The 26,739-nt window shown below is 44.4% G+C and overlaps 1 protein-coding gene across 2 annotated transcripts in view; it reads right to left on the reverse strand.

The window, feature by feature from the left end:
* The window catches only part of ERICH6B (glutamate rich 6B), a 209,361-nt gene that overhangs the window by 131,671 nt on the left and 50,951 nt on the right, over window positions 1-26,739 (reverse strand). For both annotated transcript variants that reach the window (XM_066582023.1, XM_066582030.1), the window contains exon 2: window positions 9,466-9,790. In XM_066582023.1, the coding sequence (XP_066438120.1) occupies window positions 9,466-9,742 (277 nt within the window). In that variant the 5' untranslated portion in view covers window positions 9,743-9,790. The remainder of the gene's footprint in view (window positions 1-9,465; window positions 9,791-26,739) is intronic.

Raw genomic sequence — 26,739 nt, forward strand, 5'->3', positions numbered from 1 at the left:
CTGGAACTCTCTCTAATGCATCTGGAACAAAGTGGTCTACGCGACTGTGAGACTGGCTTTGTATTTAGAATAATGTATTATTTTTGGAAAACATGTAGGTGTAACTAGTTATGAAGTATTCAAATGTGTATATCCTGCAGGCCTGGACATTACGAAGAACTGCAAGAGCAGATCCTTATTTGTAAAATGAAGTGGCCCCAGGGCATCTGACCTGTGAATGCTTGACAGCGCTCCCCTGGGGAAACCTGTGTTTTAACACTGCATAGTACATGAGGCACTAAGCAGTAAATTAATACTAGAGGACTAGGTCACAGCTTTGCCTTAAGGCTGGTATCACATGGCTGTTTTTTGGAACTTGCTATAGTAGTTCACTCAGTCACACAAAGTATTTAAAGGGATTCTATTTTCAACTATCGTTCCACTATGTATGTCTTCTGGTCGAACAGCACACTTATCTGACAAGTTACAGTGGTCAGGGATATGTTACATCGTGCTGCTTGTTAAAACAAAGACTTTTTCATTATATTTACTATCGACTTGTATAACTATCTATTTATACAATTTCCTTCTGATTAGTTGTTAATAGTATACACTACACAATATCTATAACTACATAGAAAATAGCACTTGCAAATATACAAAATTTCATGTGAATTAATGCATACATACACTACCGTTCAAAAGTTTGGGGTCACCCAAACAATTTTGTGTTTTCCATGAAAAGTCACACTTATTCACCACCATGCGTTGTGAAATGAATAGAAAATAGAGTCAAGACATTGACAAGGTTAGAAATAATGATTTGTATTTGAAATAACATTGTTGTTACATCAAACTTTGCTTTCGTCAAAGAATCCTCCTTTTGCAGCAATTACAGCATTGCACACCTTTGACATTCTAGCTGTTAATTTGTTGAGGTAAGCTTGAGAAATTGCACCCCACGCTTCTAGAAGCATCTCCCACAAGTTGGATTGGTTGGATGGGCACTTCTGGCGTACCATGCGGTCAAGCTGCTCCCACAACAGCTCAATGGGGTTCAGATCTGGTGACTGCGCTGGCCACTCCATTACCGATAGAATACCAGCTGCCTGCTTCTGCTGTAAATAGTTCTTGCACAATTTGGAGGTGTGTTTAGGGTCATTGTCCTGTTGTAGGATGAAATTGGTTCCAATCAAGCGCTGTCCACTGGGTATGGCATGGCGTTGCAAAATGGAGTGATAGCCTTCCTTATTCAGAATCCCTTTTACCCTGTACAAATCTCCCATCTTACCAGCACCAAAGCAACCCCAGACCATCACATTACCTCCACCATGCTTAACAGATGGCGTCAGGCATTCTTCCAGCATCTTTTCATTTGTTCTGCGTCTCACAAACGTTCTTCTTTGTGATCCAAACACCTCAAACTTGGATTCATCCGTCCACAACACTTTTTTCCAGTCTTCCTCTGTCCAATGTCTGTGTTCTTTTGCCCATCTTAATCTTTTTCTTTTATTGGCCAGTCTCAGATATGGCTTTTTCTTTGCCACTCTGCCCTGAAGCCCAAAATCCCGCAGCCGCCTCTTCACTGTAGATGTTGACACTGGTGTTTTGCGGGTACTATTTAATGAAGATGCCAGTTGGGTACCTGTGAGGCGTCTGTTTCTCAAACTAGAGACTCTAATGTGCTTATCTTCTTGCTTAGTTGTGCAACGCGGCCTCCCACTTCTTTTTCTACTCTGGTTAGAGCCTGTTTGTGCTGTCCTCTGAAGGGAGTAGTACACACCGTTGTAGGAAATCTTCAATTTCTTAGCAATTTCTCGCATGGAATAGCCTTCATTTCTAAGAACAAGAATAGACTGTCGAGTTTCAGATGACAGTTCTCTTTTTCTGGCCATTTTGAGCGTTTAATTGACCCCACAAATGTGATGCTCCAGAAACTCAATCTGCTCACAGGAAGGTCAGTTTTGTAGCTTCTGTAACGAGCTAGACTGTTTTCAGATGTGTGAACATGATTGCACAAGGGTTTTCTAATCATCAATTAGCCTTCTGAGCCAATGAGCAAACACATTGTACCATTAGAACACTGGAGTGATAGTTGCTGGAAATGGGCCTCTATACACCTTTGTAGATATTGCACAAAAAACCAGACATTTGCAGCTAGAATAGTCATTTACCACATTAGCAATGTATAGAGTGCATTTGTTTAAAGTTAGGACTAGTTTAAAGTTATCTTCATTGAAAAGTACAGTGCTTTTCCTTCAAAAATAAGGACATTTCAATGTGACCCCAAACTTTTGAACGGTAGTGTACATACGATATATATTTTAATGTAAGAAAGCTTAATAAACGCTATAACCGTAAAATGCTATAATAGTAAAGATTAATCCGATAAATCTAAGAATTGATTTGCTTGAATTGGGCTGAAATGTAGTAGCAGACACAGCCTATAGAGAAGAGTGGTGCTGATCCATTCTTCTAGTAATCTAGGCCTCTTTTAAGGCCTCTTTTGCACGAGCATTGTGTTTTTTGGCCACCTGCATCACAAGAAAAAAAAACGAAAAAACGCATGAACGAGAGAAAGCTGTGACCAAGTCAAGCTAAATCTCACGTTTCCTCACTCATTCACATGTCCGCATCCCAGAATTCCTTCGGCCAAATAAAATCCTTCAACTTGATGAATGGAGTCAGCTGACATAGTTTAGCAGCTCTAGCCGCTGTTAAACTCCCTCCCCCTCTCTTTGCTGGCAGCTCCCAGAGGCTTCTATAGGAGCTGACGACTGATTGCGGCCAAAAGATAGGGCAAAACCTATCTTTTCCGGCTGCGTCAAAACATTGACCGGCATATTTGGCCGTGATGTCTTATCTTCGCCGTGTTATTTTGACCTGGCTAAAATTTCTACAACGAATCTGCGGCTGGATTGACACAGGCGTATTCGCGTAAGTATGGGGTTTGGTATAACGAATGTACGCGCATGTGAAAGAACTCATTGAAATCAATGGGTTCCATTCTTTACATATTGTACACATGAAGCCAGCCTAATGGCGGCTTCCCATGGATGTACGAGGGGGTGTTGATAAGTCTTTGACTTTGTGTTCTTTTTTTGTTTCTATGGTAATGAATGTTACATCACATGAAAGCCTTATGTGTCTAATATAGGTTTTCAAAATTTTGTGTTTGTAGCTTATGGCAACAGTGATCTAGGCACACGGGAAAACAAAATGGCGGAGTCTAAAGCGATATTCACAGCAAATGAGAGCAGAGGAGTGATAACATTCTTGTTTCTGCAAGAAAGGCCATGAAGGATATTTATGGTGATATGTCGCAGGGGATATTGAGGGATCAATGCCCTTCATATTCTACAGTTAAGAACTGGGTTGCCAAATTTAAAACAGTCCACTTCAGCACCAATGATGAGGAACGTCTTGGACGACCGAGAGAGGTTGTTGTTCCGTAGATCGTCGATGCTGTGCACAACCTCATACTGGAGAATCGGTGAATTTCAGGTAAAGGAATAGCAGACATCAGGGGGATTTCTCGTGAATGTGTTTGTGTCATTATCCATGAACATTTGAACATGAAGAAGCTTTCTGCAAAGTGGGTCCCCAAATGTTTGACAACAGATCAGAAAAGCATGCGAGTGAAAACTTCACAGTCCATTTGTCAGCGTTCCCAGACTGATAAGAACTTACTGGATCAACTGGTCACTATGGATGAGACCTGGATTTATTTGTATGACCCTGAAACCAAGGAGCAGTCAAAAGAGTGGGGGCACAGTGGTTCTCCTCACCCAAAGAAGTTCAGGGTGCAAAAATCAGCCATGGCATCTGTGTTCTGGAATAAGTTCTTCAAAATGGTTCCACCATCAATGCAAGGTATTATATTGAACTTTTGGACCAACTGAAGGCAGCTCTGAAGGCCAAAAGGCGTGGCAAGCTGTCCAAAGGAATCTTGTTCCTGCAAGACAACGCCTCTGCTCACACTGCACAAGCGACCACGGCAAAACTGGTGGAGCTAGGCTTCCAGCTGGTTGACCACCCACCTTATTCACCAGATCTAGCTCCCTCTAACTATCATCTACATAGTAACATAGTCAGATAGTATGTTAGGCCGAATGAAGACAACGTCCATCTTGTTCAGCCTGCAATAGTTCTTACCTGTCTGTAAGACCCGGATCAACAACCCGCTGGTCACCTAAAATTTATATCCTGTAATATCCTTCCGCTCTAAAAAGACATCTAGTCCCCTCTTAAATTCCTCTATGGATTTTGCCATCACCACTTCTTCAGGCAGAGAGTTCCACAATCTCACTGCTCTTACAGTAAAGAACCCTTCATCTGCTACAGATGACAGGTTGGAGGCACTACCGAAAACCTTCTTTTTGCAAGGGTTACAGAACTTGGAATACCCATATTCCGAATACCAAAGTGTGCTGACATCAGTGGAGAGTACGTGGAATAAATGTAAAGTTTCATCTTCCTATCTCGTTTCTTTCTGGGTAAAGACAAAGACTTATCAACAGCCCCTCGTATTTGCATGCGTAATACGCAGAGAATATAATCGATTGATTTCAATGGATTCATTGTCATTCTTGTTTTAGCATGAGCATTCCGCAGACATGAAAAAATAACACAACATGCTTTATTTTAGCACCAAAGGGCCCACAGGAGTGTACTGGGGTTTCGCAAATGTGCATCAGAGACCCAAGTAATTGCACATCGCGGGGAAAAGAAAACATCTGGAACTCATTAGGCTAAATAGCCTTTTAAATCACAGGATGGGTGTGTCCCGTACAACATCACTAATTACGGGACTCCTAAATCCCACCTCCAGGAAGCAATGTTGTGATTGGTCCTTCGACTGCTGCTTAGCCAATCAATGCACTGCTGGATAGATCAATCACAGCCACTGCATTGGTTTATCCAGCGATGCATTGATTGGCTGAGCAGTGGTCAAAGAACCAATCACAGCAATCGCTTCCTGGAGGCAGAATTTATGAATCCCATAACTAGGAAGTGATGTTGTACGAGCATCTGAGGACTGCGGGACCTGTGCCAAACCGCACTGAACCTCTAGAGAGAACCGGGAGGGACCTGGTCTGAGCCTGTTAGGTAATGTATTTTTTTTTTTTTTGTAATACAGTGAAACTGGGGCTTATTTTCAGGGTAGGTATTATTTTCTTATGTCCTATGAGCAGCTGAGGATTGCGGGGAGCGAGTCGGAGCTGTGGAGAGCAGCAGGAAGGACGTGGACCAAGTCTGTTAGGTAAGTATAATAAGACATCCCCCAAAAATAAGACGTAGTGCCTCTTTTGGATCAAAAATTAATGTAAGATGGGTTCTTATTTTCGGGGAAACATGGTACTAGGGTTCAACTCCACGGCAGATCCACTACAAAAAACACTGCCTAATCAGCACCATTTAGGTACAGATTTGATCACTGCAAATTTCCTACGCATCTGCTGCGGGTTTTCCTTGGTGACTTATCAACTGGTGTGAAGATGGCCTTAGGGATTATTCCCATGCAGCTATAGTGATGCAGCAGAGCCCCATATCATGTACAGTATAGCAGACCCCATATATAGTATACTTACAAACATTTTTAGGGTTTTAATTTTACATAGAATTGTCTTTATGTAAAGCTGGAACTGAAATAATAAAAGTCCAGAATATAATAATACATATAGTAATAAAAACTACTAAGAAATATGCATTTTTTGTTATGTTTTTTTGTGCAGCTGTGATTCTTTGCCCCATGACTGCTGCATGTGAATTTGCTCTTACAGCTGGTTAGAGCTCGGTACAGTGTGTGCCTCTTTTACATCAATCTTTTGTATTTGTGACAATTATCATTAATGTTGCGCCATTTAAAAGCAGGCACTGAGTCACAGCACTCATGGTAATGGCTAATTTTACACAACATCAACCTGGGACTTGTTCTGGCGCAGTGGAAGAAGTGTCATTAATACACTGTAATTTATGGCTTTGGCATATTTATGAAAGTGTTGTTCTGCTCATGACAAATGTCTCAGTCGCACCTTCTTTAATTAAAAAGTTGCAAGCGCGACATTTCCTACTATAATATAAGTACCATTGCTATTGCAGCGTCGATTCCCTTCCAGTACTTGTTTTGATGAGCCCAAACCGAAGCACTTTTAAAGCTCTTCTCACAAACCCATACTGTGGGCTCAAGAGTCCATATAACGGCCATGACACTTACTTCCCCCAAAGGTGCTACTGAATTGAACTTATATCAGCACGGAACTCTACGGTGATGGACGTTTGGTGCAGTAGAATCTCATGGTGAGGGGTGTGGGGCTATGAGAGCACTGGTTATGGCAGTGAGGGCTTAAACACAGACGTGTACTTTTCCTGTTTTGGGGCATGCAGCTTGGGCTATTGGAAATGATATCAAGTATCATCTAATAGCTGCATTTTCTCTAGCTGTGATTTGACAGATGGCAGATATCTGAACAAATAGTATTTCTCTCGTCTATTTTTATTTATTTTTGCATGTTGCCACTTATCACTGCAAGAAGAATTGGAACTTTCTACCATAGTACATCTGGGTCATAGTCCCACGAGAAGTGCTTAGCGCAGTCCAACTCTGGACAATTTATCCATGCCCTTCAAGCAATAACATAATTTGCTGCTCTGCAATTATAGAGGGGATATCTGGGTGAGAGTTATATCTTGTTTATTCAGGTTCCTCCTAATGACTGATATATACACACATATATATATATATATATATATATATATATATATATATATATATATATATATATATATATATATATATAGCTAAGCTTCTTTAGTTGAAGCACTACCGCTATTTCCCCCTACATACTAGGGGTTATGAATAAAAACGGTTCCTGATGAACTGCATGATCCGCAAGTAAACGCGTAGAACTGTCTGAATTAGCCAACATCATAGAATCTATATAAAGGTAGTAGCTACAACTCTGTAATAGTGGGGTCATTACATCTAGACCTTTAACCATTGGGAGGGAAGGAGAGTTCTTCTTTTCTCTTTTTCCCTTCTTCTTACTTCATAGTGTGCTCCAAGACGTCCAAGTACGTGTATATTTTCTATCCTATCCATAAAAATGCTTATTCAGGATCTCTAGTCTTTTTGGCCAACTAGCGGCTTTTCAGGGATCACTGGTTAGAATTGTATATCTGGCACTCGGCATTGGGTTCCAGAACAATTGTGTGTTTTTGTTCGTCAATCAGCTCAGCGTTCACTCCAGTACTTACCTGGTCTGACGTGGAATATATGTGTGTCCAAGTGTCCGAGGGCTTATACGATTGCTATAGACTGTTCTGCCTCTGTGAACTAGCCTTACTGTAAAACTTATTTAGTACATTTCTGTAATTTTTACACAAAAATACTTTCACAGCACAAAAACATGGGAAATTCTCCACCAACATGGGCGAATCCAGAAAACATGCTGAAAAAAGGCCATGATGAATGTGCCTAGGGCTTTGTTCACCTGCCACTTATTATCATGTTGGGTTTTTTTGAACAGTGTTGCAAAATAATGCAAATGGCAGATTTTTTGTAACTGTGCTGCACCTCTGTGACAAACGTTTTATTCTTAGACATTGATAAATATCTATATGTACAAGTATCACACCAAGGTCCTGCTACAACACAGCAATGCCCTATCTGGACAACAAATACGGAAATGTTTCAAGTGTCTTAAACTTTTCTCCACTGTTAGATAAATCTGGAATATGTTTCAGTGGATAAATCTATTTTATTAGGGCCCCTTTACATGGGAAAACCTGTCGGGCGCAGATGTCCAGCAGGTTGCCCCAGCAGTAACATTCCTATGCTTCTACACAGGAGTGAGCATCGCTCAGTAAATGGAGGTGGAACGGGTTGGGCATCGTTCTGGCCCACCCGCATACATTCACAACAGAATAGTAGAAAAATGGTAACGAGGAATGAGGCCCACTTTCTAGAAGATAGTAGGCTAGGGATTCGTATAGAAATGAAGGGAGAGAGTCCCTATGCATAGTAGGTGCAGCCAACCCTAAGTCCCTATATACCCAACTGGGTCAACATTTAAACCACATGCTCCAGATTGCCCATAGAAGCTTCGGCGAAGTTTGGCGAATAACTAACTCATGTAATGTTATTACGCATGTAAGTTGCGCCTTATACCCAACATTTTTTTCTAATCTGGAGCATGTGATTCACAATAACAAAAGGCTGCTGTTCATAAGTGAACGACTGCCTGTTTACATGCAGAAACTGAATAGCAAATGAAAAGGGAACAAATTCTCATTTGTCATTCAGTCATGGCATGCATTTACACTGAATGATAATTGTTCAGAATCCTACTGGATCGCAGGAATCTAAACGATTGTTTGTCCCGTTTAAAAGGGCCATTGAAATTTTAGACCACATTCTACATACAATGCCACAGACGGTCCTGATCTGCAGCATATGTGAGTAACAGAATGATCTAGCCAATCAGCATTTTAAGCCAAATAAAGGGCAACGCAGCATATTAGCGCATAAAGGAGGCTTGAAGAGGACCCTAGTTAGCGTGTTGCGCTCATTACTGTAATTTTTGCGCACCCAAGGCTAGTTCACACATGAGTGCGACACACCCTTTCTGTGGAATTTAATGGCTATTTAAGGCTGGCTGCACACGGCCGTCACGGCGCCCCCCAGAGACCCCCAAACTTACCTGTGGATGACAGGTGACACGCCGGCCACGTCACATGACACACCCACCGTGTCACATGATGTGGCCGGCCGTGTCATATGACGCGCTGGCGGTAGGCGGAGAGGCGATTTCACGCTATCTTCCGCTGTGCTACAGCGGAAGATAGCGTGAATGGACGGCTTCCCTTAACTGCAATGGAAGCCGTCCGCACGTACACCCGCGGCAAATAGAGCATGCCGCGGGTGAGGACGGGTGATTTCACGGTGCGGAATTCCGCACCATGAGCCCTGAGCTATTAGGTTCAATAGAAATTAATAGCTGCGGGCACAGCAGCGGATTTCCGCTGTGGGAAGGAGCCCTAAGCCTAATAAGATCCAACTGCCTTCTTTTTCCTGTGTTTTGTTTGCTACGCAAATGCAGGAAAATAGTACAGGACCTATTTTTTGTTCGTGCAGGAAATGCCCATGCAAAACATGCTTATAAGAACAAACCCATTGAAATTATTAGGTTCTATTATGTGTTTAGTGGGTACAGATTTTGTGTGCGTAAATACCTGCACAAACAAGGTCGTGTGATGGAGCCCTAAGGCCTACTCTCAGGCTTATTGCAAGACATATCTTTCCCTTGACATCAGATGACTATCACGCAGCCCCATACTGTCGGCTTTGCCAACATTTATCTAATGTATACAGACATTTTTAAAGGCTACTATCAAAATGAAGTGGAAAATAAAATTTTGTGGACTTACAACAAAAATTCACTAATTCTCCATATTTTGAAAGAGAAGTATTAAAATGTAACACACCATATCTACAAGGGTCCTCAACTGTTATGTTAGTGCCTCTTTTCACCAAATTCGACTCTTCGGGAGGAGAGAATCCTGCACTCTTCTTTAGTTCCTCTAACTTCTGGTTCTTCCTGATGTAGTCTTCTACTTTGTGTCTTTCACCATCAAAAGAATTGTATTCCAGCTCTAATTTGGTGACATTTTCCACAGTTAGATTACTGAGGGATGGTCCTTTTTCTTCCGTTGGTCCATTTGATCTGTTTGCCATTTGATTGTTCTTGTTGACACCACTCATAGTATATTCTTAGGAGCTCAGCAAAACTTTGCATTGTCCATACACAGTCTGCAATCATAAAACAGTGAATGCATTAATATTTAAATAGTCTGGATCTAAACATAGAGAAATCTTGGCTAAGCAACCATCAAAGCATATAATTTCTGTGAAGGTATGCCAAGCCGTTCCTAAAGAACAGGTGCAAACACCCATGCCAGAAACCATATGTACGCTAAATTACAAGTAAAGAAAATACATGTTAGAATAAACATTAGATGCAATGAGAAATGTTGGCAAAGTGAAGTTTTTCTTCTCTGGGATAGAGGCCAATTCTTTTCTTTTTTTTATGTATTTTCCTAACTAATTATAACATGGTGAAACAAAAAGCTATATCATACAGTTTATTAAAGTTTAAGGTGAGGTAAAAGCAGCATTTTGGGTTCTTCTACCATAATCTTACAGTAATATTAGAAATGAGCGAGCACTGAAATGCTTGGGTGCTCGTTGCTCGAGTCGCACTTTTCGTAATGCTCGAGAGCTCGTTTCGAGTAACGAACCCCATTGAAATCAATTGGGGACTCGAGCATTTTTGTATGGGACCGATGCTCCGCATAGCTGATGACTTGTCAAACACCAGAAAACATCAGAAAGTCATGGAAACACCACAGAAACGGATAGGGAACAGGGGCAGCATGCATGGCTGCATCTGAGGCTCCCAGGTCCCACTATTAAGCCAAAATGGGGGCAAGAGTCTGGCGTCACCCCCCTAACAATTTACTTGGGACAAACCCTTATTAGCAAGGCACTCGCGCTGGCATCTTAGCTAAGCACCACACTACCTGCAACCAAGGACAATCACTGCCTGCAGGTGACACCGCTGCCTCTTTTCCTGGGTTACATGCTGGCATTGCTGTCAAACCCTCCGCACCACCCTGCGTCCACAGTGCACCCAAAAGTTTCCCTGCGCAGCGTTCAGCTGCCCTCATGCCACACGCTCGCTTCATAGCCACACAACCCTCATGTCTATTTATAAGTGCGTACTGGATGAGGAGACACCGAAGGCACACACTACAGAGGGTTGGCAGAGCTAGGCAGCGACCCTCTTTGAAAGTGTGGGCGATAGCCCACAATGCTGTTAAGAATTGATGACAAATTGACGTACGATCATCATTCCAATCCAGTGCCACCTCGGTCAAAAAATTGTCAGGAGCCACAAAACCTGGGCATAAAGGGGACTCAGGTGCCAGCACTTCTACACATCTTCACAATGCAGCAATACTCTGTGTGGGAAGCACATGAGCGGGCCCAGGGTTGGGCTCAGTCCCAGCCTCCACCTTGTGTGACCCAAGGTGCTGCGAGTTACATAGCAATGGGAAATTCATTCTGTGTAGGTGTCAGATAGCTCAAAACCGCAATGGGAAGTCTTTGAGTTCCTTGGGCTCGCCTATGCTGTCGGTGCACAAAGATGGTATTACACAGGAAGAAATCAGAGTGCCCAAACATGGCAGAGTTTTCCCCTTGCCAAGGACCTCGGTCTCAGCCCACATTTCTACCCTAGTCAGTCAGTGTATTTGTGCCAGACAGGTAAAACAACGCAATGGGAAGTCTATGTGCACCCACAGAATAGGCCAAGGAACTGAAAGATGGTATTACACATGAGGAAAACAGAGTACCCAAGCATGGCAGAGTTTCACCCCGCCAAGGGCCTCGGCCCACATTTCTGCCCTAGTCAGTCAGCGTATTTGTGCCAGTCTTTGTGCACCCACAGCATAAGCGAGCCCAAGGAACTCAAACATGGTATTACACATGAGGAAATCAGAGTGCCCAAACATGGCAGAGTTTCACCCCACCAAGGGCCTCGGTCCAGATTTCTACCCTAGTCAGTCAGTGTATTTGTGCCACCACACGAAGTAAGAGTGACAGCATATCTGGCAAGCCCAATCCAATATAGCTTTATTCCTCCATTAATGCTACGTTTCGACCCTCTTGGGGTCTTTGTCAAGCATGGGATGGGATGCATGTGGGGGACTGTACATATGACTCATGGGCTCTGACCTCTTCAAGTGACGTGCATTAGAGACCTGAAGGGTCGATTGCCTGTATTGATGCCCGAAGGAGTGCCACGGATTTACCTTATTATTATATATTCCGGAGTGTATTTGTGCCAGACAGGTAAAACACCGCAATGGGAAGTCTTTGTGCACCCACAGCATAGGCGAGCATTATATTACACATGAGGAAAACAGAGTGCCCAAACATGGCAGAGTTTCACCCCGCCTAGGGCCTTGGCCCACATTTCTACCCTAGTCATTCAGTGTATTTGTGCCAGACAGGTAAAACATCGCAATAGGAAGTCCTTGTGCACCCACAGCAGAGGCGAGCCCATGAAACTCAAAGACAGTATTACACCTAAAGAAATCAGAGTGCCCAAACGGCAGTTTCACCCTGCCCAGGACCTCGGCCTACACTTCTGTCCTAGTCATTCAGTGTATTTGTGCCAGATAGGTAAAATGTGCAGTTGTGAACATCTCATTAATGCAGTAACGCTCCTTTTGTTTGACCCAAACCACTGTCTCAGTTAATTATGGTAATCCCGAGACCCCAAGCAGGAGGAGGAGGAGGCATAATATGGCCGAGAAACCATGACCGAGGTAGCGCCCGCAATACTCTGTGTGAGAAAAACGTGAGCGGGCCCTGGGTCAGGCTCGGTCCCAGCCTCCAGCTTGTGTGACCGAAGGTGCCGTGAGTTAAATAGCTATGGGAAATCCATGTGTCCCCACACACTTCATTCTGTGTATGTGTCAGGCAGCTGAACACCGCAATGGGAAACCTTTGTGCACCCACAGTATAGGTGGACCCCAGTAACATTTCAGTAGCAAGTGTATAGGCGGACCCCAGTAACATTTCTGTAGCAAGAGTATAGGCGGACCCCAATACCATTTATGTAGCAAGAGTATAGGCGGACCCCAATACCATTTCTGTAGCAAGAGTATAGGCGGACCCCAGTAACATTTCTGTAGCAAGAGTATAGGCGGACCCCAGTAACATTTCTGTAGCAAGAGTATAGGCGGACCACAGTAACATTTATGTAGCAAGAGTATAGGCCGACCCCTGTAACATTTATGTAGCAAGAGTATAGGCGGACCGCAGTAACATTTATGTAGCAAGAGTATAGGCGGACTGCAGTAACATTTATGTAGCAAGAGTATAGGCGGACCCCAATAACATTTATGTAGAAAGAGTATAGGCAGACCCCAGTAACATTTCTGTAGCAAGAGTATAGGCGAACCCCTGTAACATTTCTGTAGCAAGAGTATAGGCAGACCCCAGTAACATTTATGTAGTAAGAGTATAGTTGGACCCCTGCAACATTTCTGTAGCAAGAGTATTCAGTACCAAGTGTATAGGCGGACCCCTGTAACATTTCTGTAGCAAGAGTATAGGCGAACAACTGAAAAAATTTGGTTAAAAGAGTGTAGGCGAGGGCTGGAAAAATTAGTTAAATAACAGTACAGGCAAGGGCCTGAAAAATTGGTGTACCAAGAGTACAAGTGCACCCCTGAAAAATTACTCAACCGCGAGGGCAGGTGAAACCCATAAACATTTTTTAAAGATAGAGCTCGCTGTTGCTTAATTTGTAACAGAGCCTGGAGGCAGCTCTTTGAAAAAAAATTGGTTTCTGTTAAAGTATAAATAGTTTTGAAACTCTGAAAACTTTTAAATAGAGGCTTTTGGGCCGCAGAAAAGTTGGCAGTTCAGCGTGAGGCCATGCTGTTTAAGGAGGAGTAGTAGTAGGAGGAGTAATAATATCCAAGAGTGATTGGCGAAGCCAATTCCCCCTTTTTTGTGGTGATAGAGGATGCATTTTTCTCCTGTTGCAGCGAATAGAATCATTAGGTTCCGCTGCTTTCTGCTGGTGGAGCAGAGAAGTTTGGGGAAATCCAGCCTTTGTTCATCATTATGAGTGTAAGCATGTCGGCACTGGCAGTTGACAGGTGGGTACGCTTATCCGTGATGAGTCCCCCAGCTGCACTAAACACCCTCTCTGACAAGACGCTAGCGGCAGGGCAAGCCAGTACCTCCAGGGCGTACAGCGCACGTTCGTGCCACGTGTCCAGCTTTGACACCCAATAGTTGTATGGAGCAGAGGCATCACGGAGGACGGTGGTACAATCAGCTACATACTCCCTTACCATCTTTTTACAGTGCTCCCTTGGACTCAGCCTTGACTGGGGAGTGATGACACAGTCTTGCTGGGGAGCCATAAAGCTGGCAAAGGCCTTGGAGAGTGTTCCTCTGCCTGCGCTGCCTGATCCCAATGCCTCCCCTGCAACTTGGCCCTCAGAACTGCGTCTTCTGCCACTAGCACTGTCAGATGGGAACTTTAGCACCTTGCCGAGCAGGTCAGACAAGTGGGGGTAGTTTTTCAGAAACTGCTGAACAACCAGATTGAAGATGTGGTCCAGGCATGGCACGTGTGTGAGGCTGCCGAGCTGCAGAGCCACCACCAGGTTATGGCCGTTATCACACACGACCATGCCCAGTTGAAGGCTCAGCGGCGAAAGCCAGAGGTCGGTCTGCTCTGTCACTCTGCAACAGCTCGGGGGGCCATGTGCCTCTTGTCACCTAAGCTGATTAGTTTCAGCACGGCTTGCTGCCGCTTGCCCACCACGGAGCTGCCGCGCGCTACCGATTGCTGGCGACATGCTCACACTTCTTAATTGAGAGGTAGATGTGGCGGAGGAGGAGGGGGAGGGTTTGGAGGAGGTGGCATAAAATGCCGCAGATATCAGCACCGAGGTAGAACCCGCTATTCTGGGTGTGGGTAGGACGTGAGCGGTCCCAGGCTCTGACTCGGTCCCAGCCTCCACCAAATTCACCCAATGTGCCATCAGGGAGATATAGTGGCCCTGCCCGCCAGTACTTGTCCATGTGTCCGTGGTTAAGTGGACCTTCCAAGTAACTGCGTTGGTGAGGGCACGATTTATGTTGCGGGAGAGGTGCTGGTGTAGTGCGGGGATGGCACACTGGGAAAAATAGTGGCGACTGGGGACCAAGTAGCATGGGACCGCAGCCATCATCATGTTTTTGAAAGCCTCCTTTTCCACAAGCCTGTACGGCAGCATCTCCAGGCTGATTAATTTGGCAGTGCGCATGTTTAAAGCTTGTGCATGCGGGTGGTTGGCAGCGTATTTCCGTTTTCACTCCAACGCTTGTGTTAGCGACAGCTGAACGCTGTGCTGAGAGACATTGCTGAATGGAGTGTAGGATGGTGGAGGTGAGGGTGTGAGTGCAGGCCGGGAGGTGCTCGTGTGCCAGGTTGTGGCAGAGGGGGAGAGGCAGTGGTCTGACCCAGAGGCGGTGAATGTCCTTTGTCCCACCTTGTGGGGTGCTTGGCCATCATATGCCTGCTCATGCTGGTGGTGGTCAGGCTGGTAGTGGTGGCTCCTCGGCTGATCTTGGTGCGACACATGTTGCACACCACTGTTCGTCGGTCATCCGCGCTCTCACTAAAAAACATCTACACCTTTGAACACCTAGCCCTCTGGACGGAGGCTTTCCGTGAGGAGGTGCTTTGGGAAACAGTTGGGGGATTCTTCGCTCTGGCCCTGCCTCTACCCCTGGCCACTCCACTGCCTCTTTCAACCTGTCCTGCTGCTGCACTTGCCTTCCCCACTGAAGCCCTGTCCTCAGTAGGCTTAGCAAACCAGGTGGGGTCAGTCACCTCATCGTCCAGCAGCTCTTCCTCCGAATCCCTCGGACTTACTGCCATTACTACTACCTCACTGACAGACAACTGTGTCTCATCATCCTGATCCACAAAAAGCTCTTGAGACAGTTGCCGGAAGTCCCCAGCCTCATCACCCGGACTCTGGGAACTTTCCAAAGGTTGGGCATCGGTCACGATAAACTCCTCAGGTGAGAGAGGAACCGTTTTTTGCCACCCATGGCAGGGACCCAAGAACAGTTCCTAGGAGTCTGCCTGCTCGGAATTCGTCATTTTCTTGGAGTGAGGAGGCTGAAAGGAAGGAGGAGCAGCAGCCAGAGGATTCAGAGTTGCAGTCCCTAGGCCGGGAGTAGTGGACTGCGTAGAAGACTGGGTGGTCGATACATTGTAGTAGAAATGATGATTAGTTAGCGTAAAATGTCTATTGATTTGTAATAAACTAGATGTATTACGCAGCTGTAGTGATTTAACTCTGTAGAGGCAAATGGCTGCATAATCTCATTATGGTAATTGCTGGACAATGGCATGGTGAAAGATGTGTGTTTTATAACTTCAGCCTAATACAAAGTTCCACTGCAGCCTCTAAGAGTTAAATCACAATACTATATGTATACTTGTATTCATTATTGGGTGTTTCCCCAGCTCTACCTCCCCCACACCAAAACTCCCCCCCCCCCACACTGAAACTTTTCAAACAAAGACTGCCACGTACACTGGAATTCCTTTAGCTCGACCGCATCCTGAGAGGACAAAGTCCACAGGTACACTGGACTTGAGAGAAGGTGGGGAGGGAGGCTGGGAATTCTATATGACCCAGCGAATAAGAATATGTATACGTTACTGATGTAATCTGTTGCACGCCCATAAAGGGCAGGTATTATGTGTTTCAATAAATTAGGGCTCTGGGGGATTGTAACTCCAGAGAGCTGGTTGAGATTCAAGGCTGATGACTTGTGTCTGATTGGTTTCTTTCATTCTGTGTGCACACTATACAATCAGGAAGCTACAGAATACCCTGAAACCTGCTGGAGAAAAATATGATCCAGTACAATTGGCGTTCCTGTGTGGGCGTGTGTATGTGTGATTTTTTTATTCTGGAAAGGTACAGAGACTGGCAGATAACACGCAGAACTCAAGGGCCCGAAAATCTACGGAACACAGTAAGATTGCTTTATATTAATCTACCTGTGTGATGACTTCTGTCGGTTTATCTGTCTGCCTCTACAGCCAGAGTAATAAATCACTGAAAGGCAGGTAATATAGTTCTGTCTACCCGATTATCACCGTGTAACCTGTCTAGGGGTATTCTGTATGCTGTGAATGTTGTGTCTGAGACGGTTAAAGATTGTGTATACAAGACCAAGAGACAGATTCTGTGAGGGTTAATGTGTCAGAAGGGCGGACTTGGCTGTATAAGCCTGAGGGAGCGCGCCCAGGGTGCACTCTCCCATGTAAAAATGCACGGTTTGCTCCAATACACTTGGAGAGCGAGGCCAGGAAAATTTAAAATAGGCATATGCACTTGTATGATCGAGCACGGTATATGCTCTCATACGTAAGGGGGATACGCAGTGATTAAAATAGGCATATTTACCTGTATGATCGAGCGTGTTATGTTCTCATATGTAGAAAGGGATACACGGAGAATTATAGCTGTGTTGTGTGTCGGCTGAAGGCTCCAGACACTGTTTGTCTTCATCACTGAATATAATCGTCAGTCTTTGTGTATAGTCAAAGGTCTTGCTTACAGAAAGTGCAGTGTTTGTTATTGGGGGGTTTTACTAATAAGAGAGTGGGCTGATGTTAAGCCACTGAGCATTTCCCAGTTAACCCGTTTGTTCCTTTTGTTTTGTGTTTATAGTGTTAATGTGCATTGGGATTTGCGAGGGATATAAGAAGAGATAGGTGGAATTTGGTAAAGGAGTTTTACTGTGTCCAGAAATTTTAAATAGGATAGAATAAGCAGGCAGAATAGAATACGGGATAGATCTAGGTTGTTTAGAGAATGGCGGGGGAAAAAAAGGAAGCAAAGATAAGGATCAGGAAAGTTGTTGAAAGAAAGGAATGTCGGGTTGTAGACAGACTGCAGAAAGTTTTCAGAAGATAAGCAGGAGGCCCAGCAGACAGAAAAGGTGCTTTAGATTGCTGGGAGGTTGTATAATGTAGGAAAGGGATTGCCTGTATCATGAACAATGTAATGCCTTTGTTTTGACTATAGCCCATCCCTATAATGGCGGCCGCACTTGCAATGTTTTAAAACCCCCACATAGTGTGACTCTGCAGCAAGTGTGGTGAGCCCTGCCCCCATCCTGAAATTACTTCCCCGCATGTGCTCACTTTCAGGGTGTGTGACGTTACTTCCGGCCATTCCAATCCGAGATAGGACTAAGCCCCGCCCCTTACTCCTCCAGCAGCCATCTTGCCTCACCTGGGAGATTTGTAGCCCCACCCCTTTCTGCCTCTGGCGGCCATCTTGCTGCACTCGGGAGGCCTACATTCCTCAATGCCACTGTATCCAGTGCTAACATCATGATTGTCTGAAGTAAGGTCCTGTTTGACCAGACTTTGTTACACTCCAAAATGTGGCCACCTTGGATGTGTGATAAGTTCAGGGAAACAAACCTTTGTTCTTTGTGAAGATGCAGCTTAGGACATAATAGATGACTAAGCTGGTTCATAGTGTATAGAAGATTGGAGTTGATACATGGAGGACAGAGGACAGGGACCCATAAGCAGGGGACGCCCTCTCATGGTGTGTTCCCAGGGGCTCTGTTTTCCGCTGCCTGCCTCTCCAATGGATGTTCAGACAGATGATGTTAAGGAAGGCTCCTACAGGCGGAATAATTTCCCTACAGTCACCCTGCAAACTTTTTCACGCAGTAGTCCTAGTTTTTATGTGAGAAAGAGGGACTTAATTGCTCAGAGTAGGATGTCAATTCATCAGAATTCTTTTTAGTTTTTTTTCCTTATGTCTTTGTATATTCTAGTGTCAGTCTACACTGAAGCTATAATTATATTCTGACAGGAGTGTGAAAGTTAAACGGTGAAATTCCCTGGATACTATTTCACTGGGTGACTGTACTTTTTGCTTGTGTTGCGCCCCATTGTGTTAGAAATGCTAATTGCGACCTGAAAAAAGAAAAAAAGATCTAAAGGATATTTTCGCTCAGATTTTGCTGCATACAATGTCACCTTGACCTACAAAGTGGTTGTTTTTGTGCCTCTTGGTTTCCTTTTTCAACGTTGTGCTAGTTTGAATGCGACTACTTCTTTTTCAATTGAGTATTCCGGTTCAAAAAGGGGGAGGCATAGGTGATCTAGGTGTTGTAGATCAGCTATTGGGTTTTTAAAAAAATAAATAAACTAAAATAAAAAGGAAATAAATGATTTTGTGCTACAAGATTCTGATCCATGTGAAATAGAACATCAACACAATTATTTAGTACTGATACAGCAAGAAACTGCAGGTATGCAAACAGTTACTGGAACCTCTGTTGACAATGCATATGTTGAGCTTTTTGCAGATGGTACCAGGGTGAGGATTGATGACTCCACATCGGATATGCAGTGGTCACACAACAAGATGTCCTAGAAGCAGAATTTCTGCCTCCGCATGTCTCAGCACAAGAAGCGGAACTGAAGGCCCTCACTGAGGCGTGTAGAGTGGCGAAAGGTAAGACGGCAACCATTTACACTGATTCCTGGTATGCATTTGGCATAGCTCATAATTATGGCCCAATATGGAAGGGCAGACAGTTTTTTACCTTAGCAAGACAACCAATTGAGAATGGTGCAGCGGTGCAGAGTCTCATGGATGCCCTACTACTACCTGGCACCGATTCCTACACTGGAGAAGCGAGAGATGACACCCTTGCCGACAGCACAGAAAAGGCAGTGGCCCTCAAGCCGTGGAACAAAGAAGAAAAGATACTGACAGCATGAGTCAGAGGCTAAAACTTTGGACATTGACAGAATTTGGACTTTGATATGCTAAAGACTTTACAGTTACAAGCCAGCAAGGAAGGAAAGGATAAATGGACTAAAATGGGAGCAGCAGAAACAGGACCGTGTATGGTGAACAGTCAACAGCACTTGCCCACCACAGTTCCTGTATCCCATGATGGCCCAGCTGATGCACGGAAAGACCCACCTAGTAAAGCAGGAATGACGTCGACGCTTGAAAGAGGACGGGCGACTCCTGGGTTCTCTGTAGCTGCTGCATCATTTGTCCAGTTTAGCATGATCTATGCCATAGGTGAGACAGGGCAGAAGTAAATTTGCCACATTACACTTGCCGGGACCACTCTACCGATTTCAGGGATTGTAAATTGACTACATTCAGCTCCCACTTGTTGGGAAGTATGAATATGTGCTCGTTGATGATGATGTCTTTGCAGGTTGGAGGCCGACCCTGTTACCAAGGCAAACAACTAGGTAACCGCAAAGAAGCTCATGAACGAGGCAAACTGTGAATATGGGGTACCAGAAGTGATTCAGAGTCAGACAGAGGTACAGACTTCGCAGGTAAATGTAACATGTCATGTCTGCTCTGGGTGTATCCCAGGCCTTTTACACACTCTACCACCCTTAGAGAAGTGGAAAAGTGGAGAGACTTAGTGGCATGCTAAAAAGCAAGATTCTTAAAATGACTCAGAAAATGGGGCTACTTTGGAAAGACTGTCATCCAATAGCCCTATTCAGTGTTAGATATGAACCCAGGGGGGATCATGCATTATCTCCCTACAAGATTGTTTGGGCTAGCCCCAAGGCTAGGTTGCTACTATCCTCAGCAGTTACAATTGCAATCTGATGTGTTGACTAGGTATGTGATTTCCGTTGTTAAAGCACTAACCAAAGCCTATGCACAGGTGTTCTCTTCCAGACTCAGAGGCAGACACTGGGACACATATCTTGCAGCCTGGGGATTGGGTGTGTGTCAAGAAGTTCCTCAGGTAGCACCCTCTTGAGCCCCGATTTGATGGTCCCTACCAGGTGCTTCTGACTACTGCAACAGCTGTGAAACTAGCCGAAAGACTTACATAGATCCACGCTTCATACTGTAAGAAAGCCTCAGATCCGGGAGACCAGTCTTTCCTAATCCCTCTGCATCCAGCTGTGATTCACCACGCCCAGGAACTCGGCCTGTGCCCAAACCCTCACTTGGATGCCAGCATCCGCGTCAACGTCCTCGACCCTTACCCCTACTCCTCATCATGGCAGATTAAGAATAAAGCAGGGCCCAAATAAATTACTCCACTGTACAGCGCTGACAACTGTGGCTAATTCACCGCACACAGAGACTTCTATATAGCGGAGGCTCTATGCTGTGACTTGGAAAAAGTAACCCGCTGTCTTGCGCTAATATGTAGGTGTAATTTACCGCTCACAGAGACTTGTAGATAAGAGAGGCTGTATGGAGTGGGAGAAGACTCTAAAGCCAGTAAATAGTGCTGGTAACTGCGGCTATCTCAACGCCACCAAGGAAAGGGTATTGTGAGACGCTCTGCACAGTGGCAGAGCTGAAATACTTTGCAGTGGCCTAGAAAATATTAGAGTACTGTTTCACGGTGAGACCTCTGTCTAATGCACTGCAGACACAGAATGGTATAACTGAAAGGCTGGGAAGAGGCCTAGATGCGTAATACAAAAGTTGGTGCACTACTGCTCCCAGCCAGCCACAACTATAATGTACACGGTGAGATGTAGCCCTAAGAAGGACCGTTGGAGTTCTTGCACAGAGGATCAGGAGGACTATAAAACTTTCCCTATATAGGCAGCACTGTCCCTAAACTCTGCGTAATGCACTGCAGACTGAGAACGCTATAGCTGAAATACTTTGCAGTAGCCTAGGAAATTTTAGAGTGCAGTTTAAAGGTGGGAGCTCGTTGTAAGACACTTCAGGCTGAGAACACTATAAATGAAAGGCTGGGAACAGGCCTAGATGCGTAATACAAATGTTGGTGCACTACTGCTCCCAGCCAGCTACAACTATAATGCACATGGTGAGATGTAGCCCTAAGAAGGACCGTTGGAGTTCTTGCACAGAGGATCAGGAGGACTATAAAACCTTCCCTATATATGCAGCTCTGTCCCTAAAGTCTGCGTAATACACTGCAGACTGAGAACGCTATAGCTGAACTGGCCTGCACAGCCCGAGATGCTTAAAAAAATTATTGGTGCACTACTGCTCCCAGCCAGCCACAACCATAATGCACACGATGAGGAGTAGCCCTAAGAAGGACCGTTGGGGCTCTTAAAGACAGGATCGTATGCTAACACTATCCCTGTATGAGCAGCAGCACTTTCCCTAACCTTTGCCAGCATGCGTCTAAGGCGAGCCGCGGACGGGACCAGTTTAAGTACTCGGTGGTCACATGCTCAGCCCAGCCACTCACTGCTGTGGGGTGGTACTGCTGGCACGTCACAGCAGGAAGTGGTTATTCCTTCCCCGCATGTTTACTGGCTAGAAAATGGCGCTAAACATGCTGGTAAGGGAAATGCAATTGACTCGAGTATCGCGTGGTGCTCTTCTCAAGTAAGGAGCATCTCGAGTACCCCAATACTTGAACAAGCATCAAGCTCGGACGAGTACTCTCGCTAATCTCTAAGTAATATGAATTTTGTGCATGATTTTGTCCCAATCTTCAAAACTATCTTATAGTTGCATGAGATATGTCTTTTTTTATGATGTCAAATTTCACAACCAGCATATATCTTGCATCTCATTCAAAACTGTACGATATTTTAAAGGGGCTTTCCAGGACTCCAGTATTGATGACCAATGTTTAGGACAGGCCATCAATATCTTATTGGTGGGGGTCAGCCACTTGGGACCCCTGTTGAGACACTAAGGCCTCATGTCCACGGGGAAAATAAGAATTAAAATCTGCAGCGTTTTTCCCGCAGCGGATCCGCGCCTCATAGGAATGCATTGACCACCCGCGGGTAGATAAATACTCGCGGATGGTATTTAAAAGTGAATTAAAAAATTTCTGCAGCATGAAAAAAAATGGACATGCTCTATTTTAGTGATCACTCGTGCGGGAGCTCATAGAGCACATAGAGCTCAATTGATCTCCTGCATGAAAAATAAAAGACAATTAAAGTGCATCCGCACTGCATCCGCAGCCCAAATCCGCGTTACAAATCCGCAGCGGATCTGATTTTCCCCGTGGACATGAGGCCTAATGCTATGAGATACACAGCATTGTGCCTGGTATGCAGTGAAACCTATTTACTGAAAAAGCATGACATTTTTATTTTACCATCAGTGCTGGAGTCTACCATTGCTACGCCATACAACTTTTTGATCCCTTTTTATTAAATTTTTCAGAGTGACCAAAAAAGCCCAATTTTTTTATGACAATGTTCATAATGTGTTACTTTGATAGATCAGACTTTTATGGATGCAGCGATAGCAAATATGTTTTGTTTGTTTTTTAATTTAGATTTTTTTTAATTATAAGTATAGCAAAATGCTTTTTTCAAAACGTTACCTTTTATTTTTTTAAATAATTATTAACTTTTTTTTTAAAACTACTATATTTTTATTAAGTCCCCAGAGGGGACAAGAACTTGTGATGGTTTAATCCCTACTGCGGTATGATGTAATGTCATAGCATTACATTATACTGCGATCTGACAAGCAATATATCAAGCCACGCAACAAATCTCAAACCTACAGAACGTAAATGTACATCCTGTAGTGTTTAGGGGTCAAAGAAATATTATGGACCTCTTATTTTGTTGCATTTAATTTGTGCTATTCAACATAGCTCAGATGATTACACCGAGTATGCTTTCTGATGTAGATTATGTTCTTTTAAGGGTTTTTTCACACTGGCGTATGAACAATTATGGAGCATAGTTGTGCATAAACAAGGTAAAAATTTGTTGTTTTTTTTATATTTCAAAGTCCGCACTACGTGCGAGAAAGATAGGGCAAGTCTTAACGGCCATGAATACCACTAGTGAAAGCGAAACCATTGAAATCAATGGTTCGTTTTGTCTCGTTATGCGACCGTGATTATCACCACGGCCGCATAACGTGACTAAATCACGCCCATCTGTTTAAGCCTTAAGGTTATATTACCATGGGTGGTTTTTTTTTTATCCTGAATAGAGATGAGCGAGCACCAAAATGCTCGGGTGCTTGTTACTCGAGACGAACTTCCCGCGATGCTCAAGGGTTCATTTCGAGTAAGGAACCCCATTGAAGTCAATGGGCGACCCGAGCATTTTTGTATGGGACCTATGTGCTCCGCTAAGGTTTTCATTTGTGAAAATCTGGGAAATTCAAGAAAGTGATGGGAACGACACAGAAATGGATAGGGCAGGCGAGGGGCTACATGTTGGGCTGCATCTCAAGTTCCCAGGTCCCACTATTAAGCCCCAATAGCGGCAAGAGTGCCCCCCCCCAACAATTTTTACTTCTGAAAAACCCTCATTAGCAAGGCATACCTTAGCTAAGCACCACACCACCTCCAACAAAGCACAATCACTGCCTGCATGACACTTTGCTGCCACTTCTCCTGGGTAACATGCTGCCCAACCGCCCATTTCAGTAATAGTAGCAGTCAAGACAGGCCACAGTAACAATTCCAAAGCAGCAGTATAGGGGGGGCACAGTATTAGTTCCATTTCAGTAGTAGTAGCAGTCTAAACAGGCCCCAGTAACATATCACTAGCAGCAGTATAGGGGGAGTACAGTATAGGGGGATCATGTAATGGACACAGCAGAGCCAGTAAACAATTATGCGCAAGCCTGTAGTCAGACCTAGGTGCGTATGACTGAGCTACTGGAATTCACAGGGCAGAACCAGTCAAGTGGCCAAAGGCCAGTGGTAGGCCTTAAGTATTTTGCTTCAATTTTTTAAAATGGTGAGGTGAAAAACCAGACACCGTATGCAGTGTATATATGTATACTCTTTCCCTCTGGCGGGATGACGGCGATCATGTAACGGACATAGCAGAGCCAGGAAACAATTATGCACAAGCCTGTAGTGAGACCTAGGTGCGTATAACTGAGCTACTGGAATTCACAGCGAAGAACCAGTCAAGTGGCCAAAGGCCAGTGGTAGGCCTTAAGTATTTTGCTTCAATTTTTTAAAATGGTGAGGTGAAAAACCAGACAGACACCGTATGCAGCGTATATATGTATACTCTTTCCCTCTGGCGGGATGACAGCGATCATGTAACAGACACAGCAGAGCCAGGAAACAATTATGCGCAAGCCTGCTGTAACACTTAGCTGGGTAATAATGAGCGACTACTACCCCCAGCAGACACGCAGTAAACTGTACACGGTCACAGGCTTGGCTGGGTAATAATGAGCGACTACTACCCCCAGCAGACACGCAGTAAAGTGAAGACGGTCACAGGCAGCCCAAATATAGTATTTTTTTTCCAATTTTTGGGAAAAAGCCCACTGCCTATATAGCCTGTATATGGATTTCCCTGTTGGAGGATGACTGTGGTTATTGAAAGCACAGTGCAGCCAGAAAAAATTATGCGCAAGGCTGGGTATTAATGAGCGACTACTACCCCCAGCAGACACGCAGTAAACTGAACATGGTCACAGGCAGCCCAAAGATTTTTTTTTCCAATTTTTTTGCAAAAGCCCACTGCCTATATAGCCAGTATATCTCTTTCCCTGTACCACTGTCCCTGCCTCACCAGTACTGCCCCTATACTCAGTAAAATGACTGCAGACTGAGGACGCTATGGTCTGCACGCCCGATATACAAAAAAAAAAAATGTGCAAAACTGCTAAAAGCAGCCTCAACAGTACTGCACACGGTCAGATGTGGCCCTAAGAAGGACCGTTGGGGTTCTTGAAGACGAAGATAACAGCCTAACACTCTCCCTATAGCAGCTACAGCAGGACGGCACTTTCCCTAATGTCTCTCAGTGTGCATCTGTGGCGAGCCGCGGCTGGCCCCAGTTTAAATATTTGGGTCACACCTGATCTCCCCAGCCACTCACTGCAGGGGGGTGGGATAGGGCTGGAACTTCACAGGAGGAAGTTGTAATGCCTTCCCTGTGTTTCTATTGGCCAGAAAATGACGCAAAATTTTCTGGGAAGAAAATGGAAGTGACTCGAACACCGCGTGGTGCTCGTCTCGAGTAACGAGCATCTCGAGTACCCTAATACTCAAATGAGCATCAAGCTTGGACGAGTACGCTCGCTCATCTCTAGTCCTGAAGTATCGGAACAACTTTTTTTTTCAACTGTGATTTTCAAGTGATTTTTTTTGCTTCTTTGTGATTTTTTTCTTCCATCCGTTTTGCATCTACTTTTTACATGCATAAAAAGGAAACGCCTCATTGGCCAAATTATGTAATTAAAGACTCTGCATGTCTTTTTTATGGTCATATGTGATATAAACAGATCGCAATCACATCAAATGAGTGCAATACGTTTTTTTTAAACTAACCCACAGGCTTGAATAAATAGGACATGCTGCAATTGTTTTTAGTCAGACTATTCCTCCAAGTAAAAAGAAGCCAATGTGAATACCTTTAAATAAATGTGTTCTACTTTCATCCAATTTAGGACCAATTCTTTTGTGTGAATGTGCCCTTCAGCTAAATTTTTACCATGTTATCATCAGTCCTAACATGCGTATGTCTTAGTAGTTATTCCTAAAAGTAATGCTTCTAAGATGGCTGAGCGTTGTCCCATTTTGCGGCCATAAAAATCATGGTGACATAACGGGTAGAGTTGAGCGAACATACTCTGCCAAGCTTGATGCTCCTTCGAGTATTAGCGTACTCGATAGTGCTCGTTACTCGAACGAGCATCAAGCTTCGGGGTGCACACCTGCATTGACATCAATGGAGGCTGCCCACGCATTACGCTGTAAATTAGAGATTTTTTTTGCACTTGCGGAATACACAATTCGTATCCACGAGTGTGAAGGAAAATTCGAAAGTGCATGCCTATCATTGCTCATGTTTTACCGCAGATCGTCCGTGTGGATGCCGATCATGGGTTCCGCAATTCATATCCGGTCGTGTGAGACCGGCCTAAGACTATTGTGAACAGGGACGGTTTGGCGGCACATATGCCCGAACTACAGTACATATATAAATAGGAACTAATACCTACCAAGCAGATGTGGGCTTCTGTTCAACTGCAGGTTAAAAACCTGACCATTTTAGCAGTTGTTACAGGCAATGTCACCAATGTCATTTGTTTTTTGCCTAAATTCTAGAAATCCTCTGAAATGACAGATCCTGTTTTATTACCTTGCATGTAAAAGTTTTGGTTGTAGATTAGATCCAATGC

This window comes from Eleutherodactylus coqui, chromosome 1 (assembly GCF_035609145.1).
Source record: "Eleutherodactylus coqui strain aEleCoq1 chromosome 1, aEleCoq1.hap1, whole genome shotgun sequence".
NCBI lineage: Eukaryota > Metazoa > Chordata > Amphibia > Anura > Eleutherodactylidae > Eleutherodactylus > Eleutherodactylus coqui.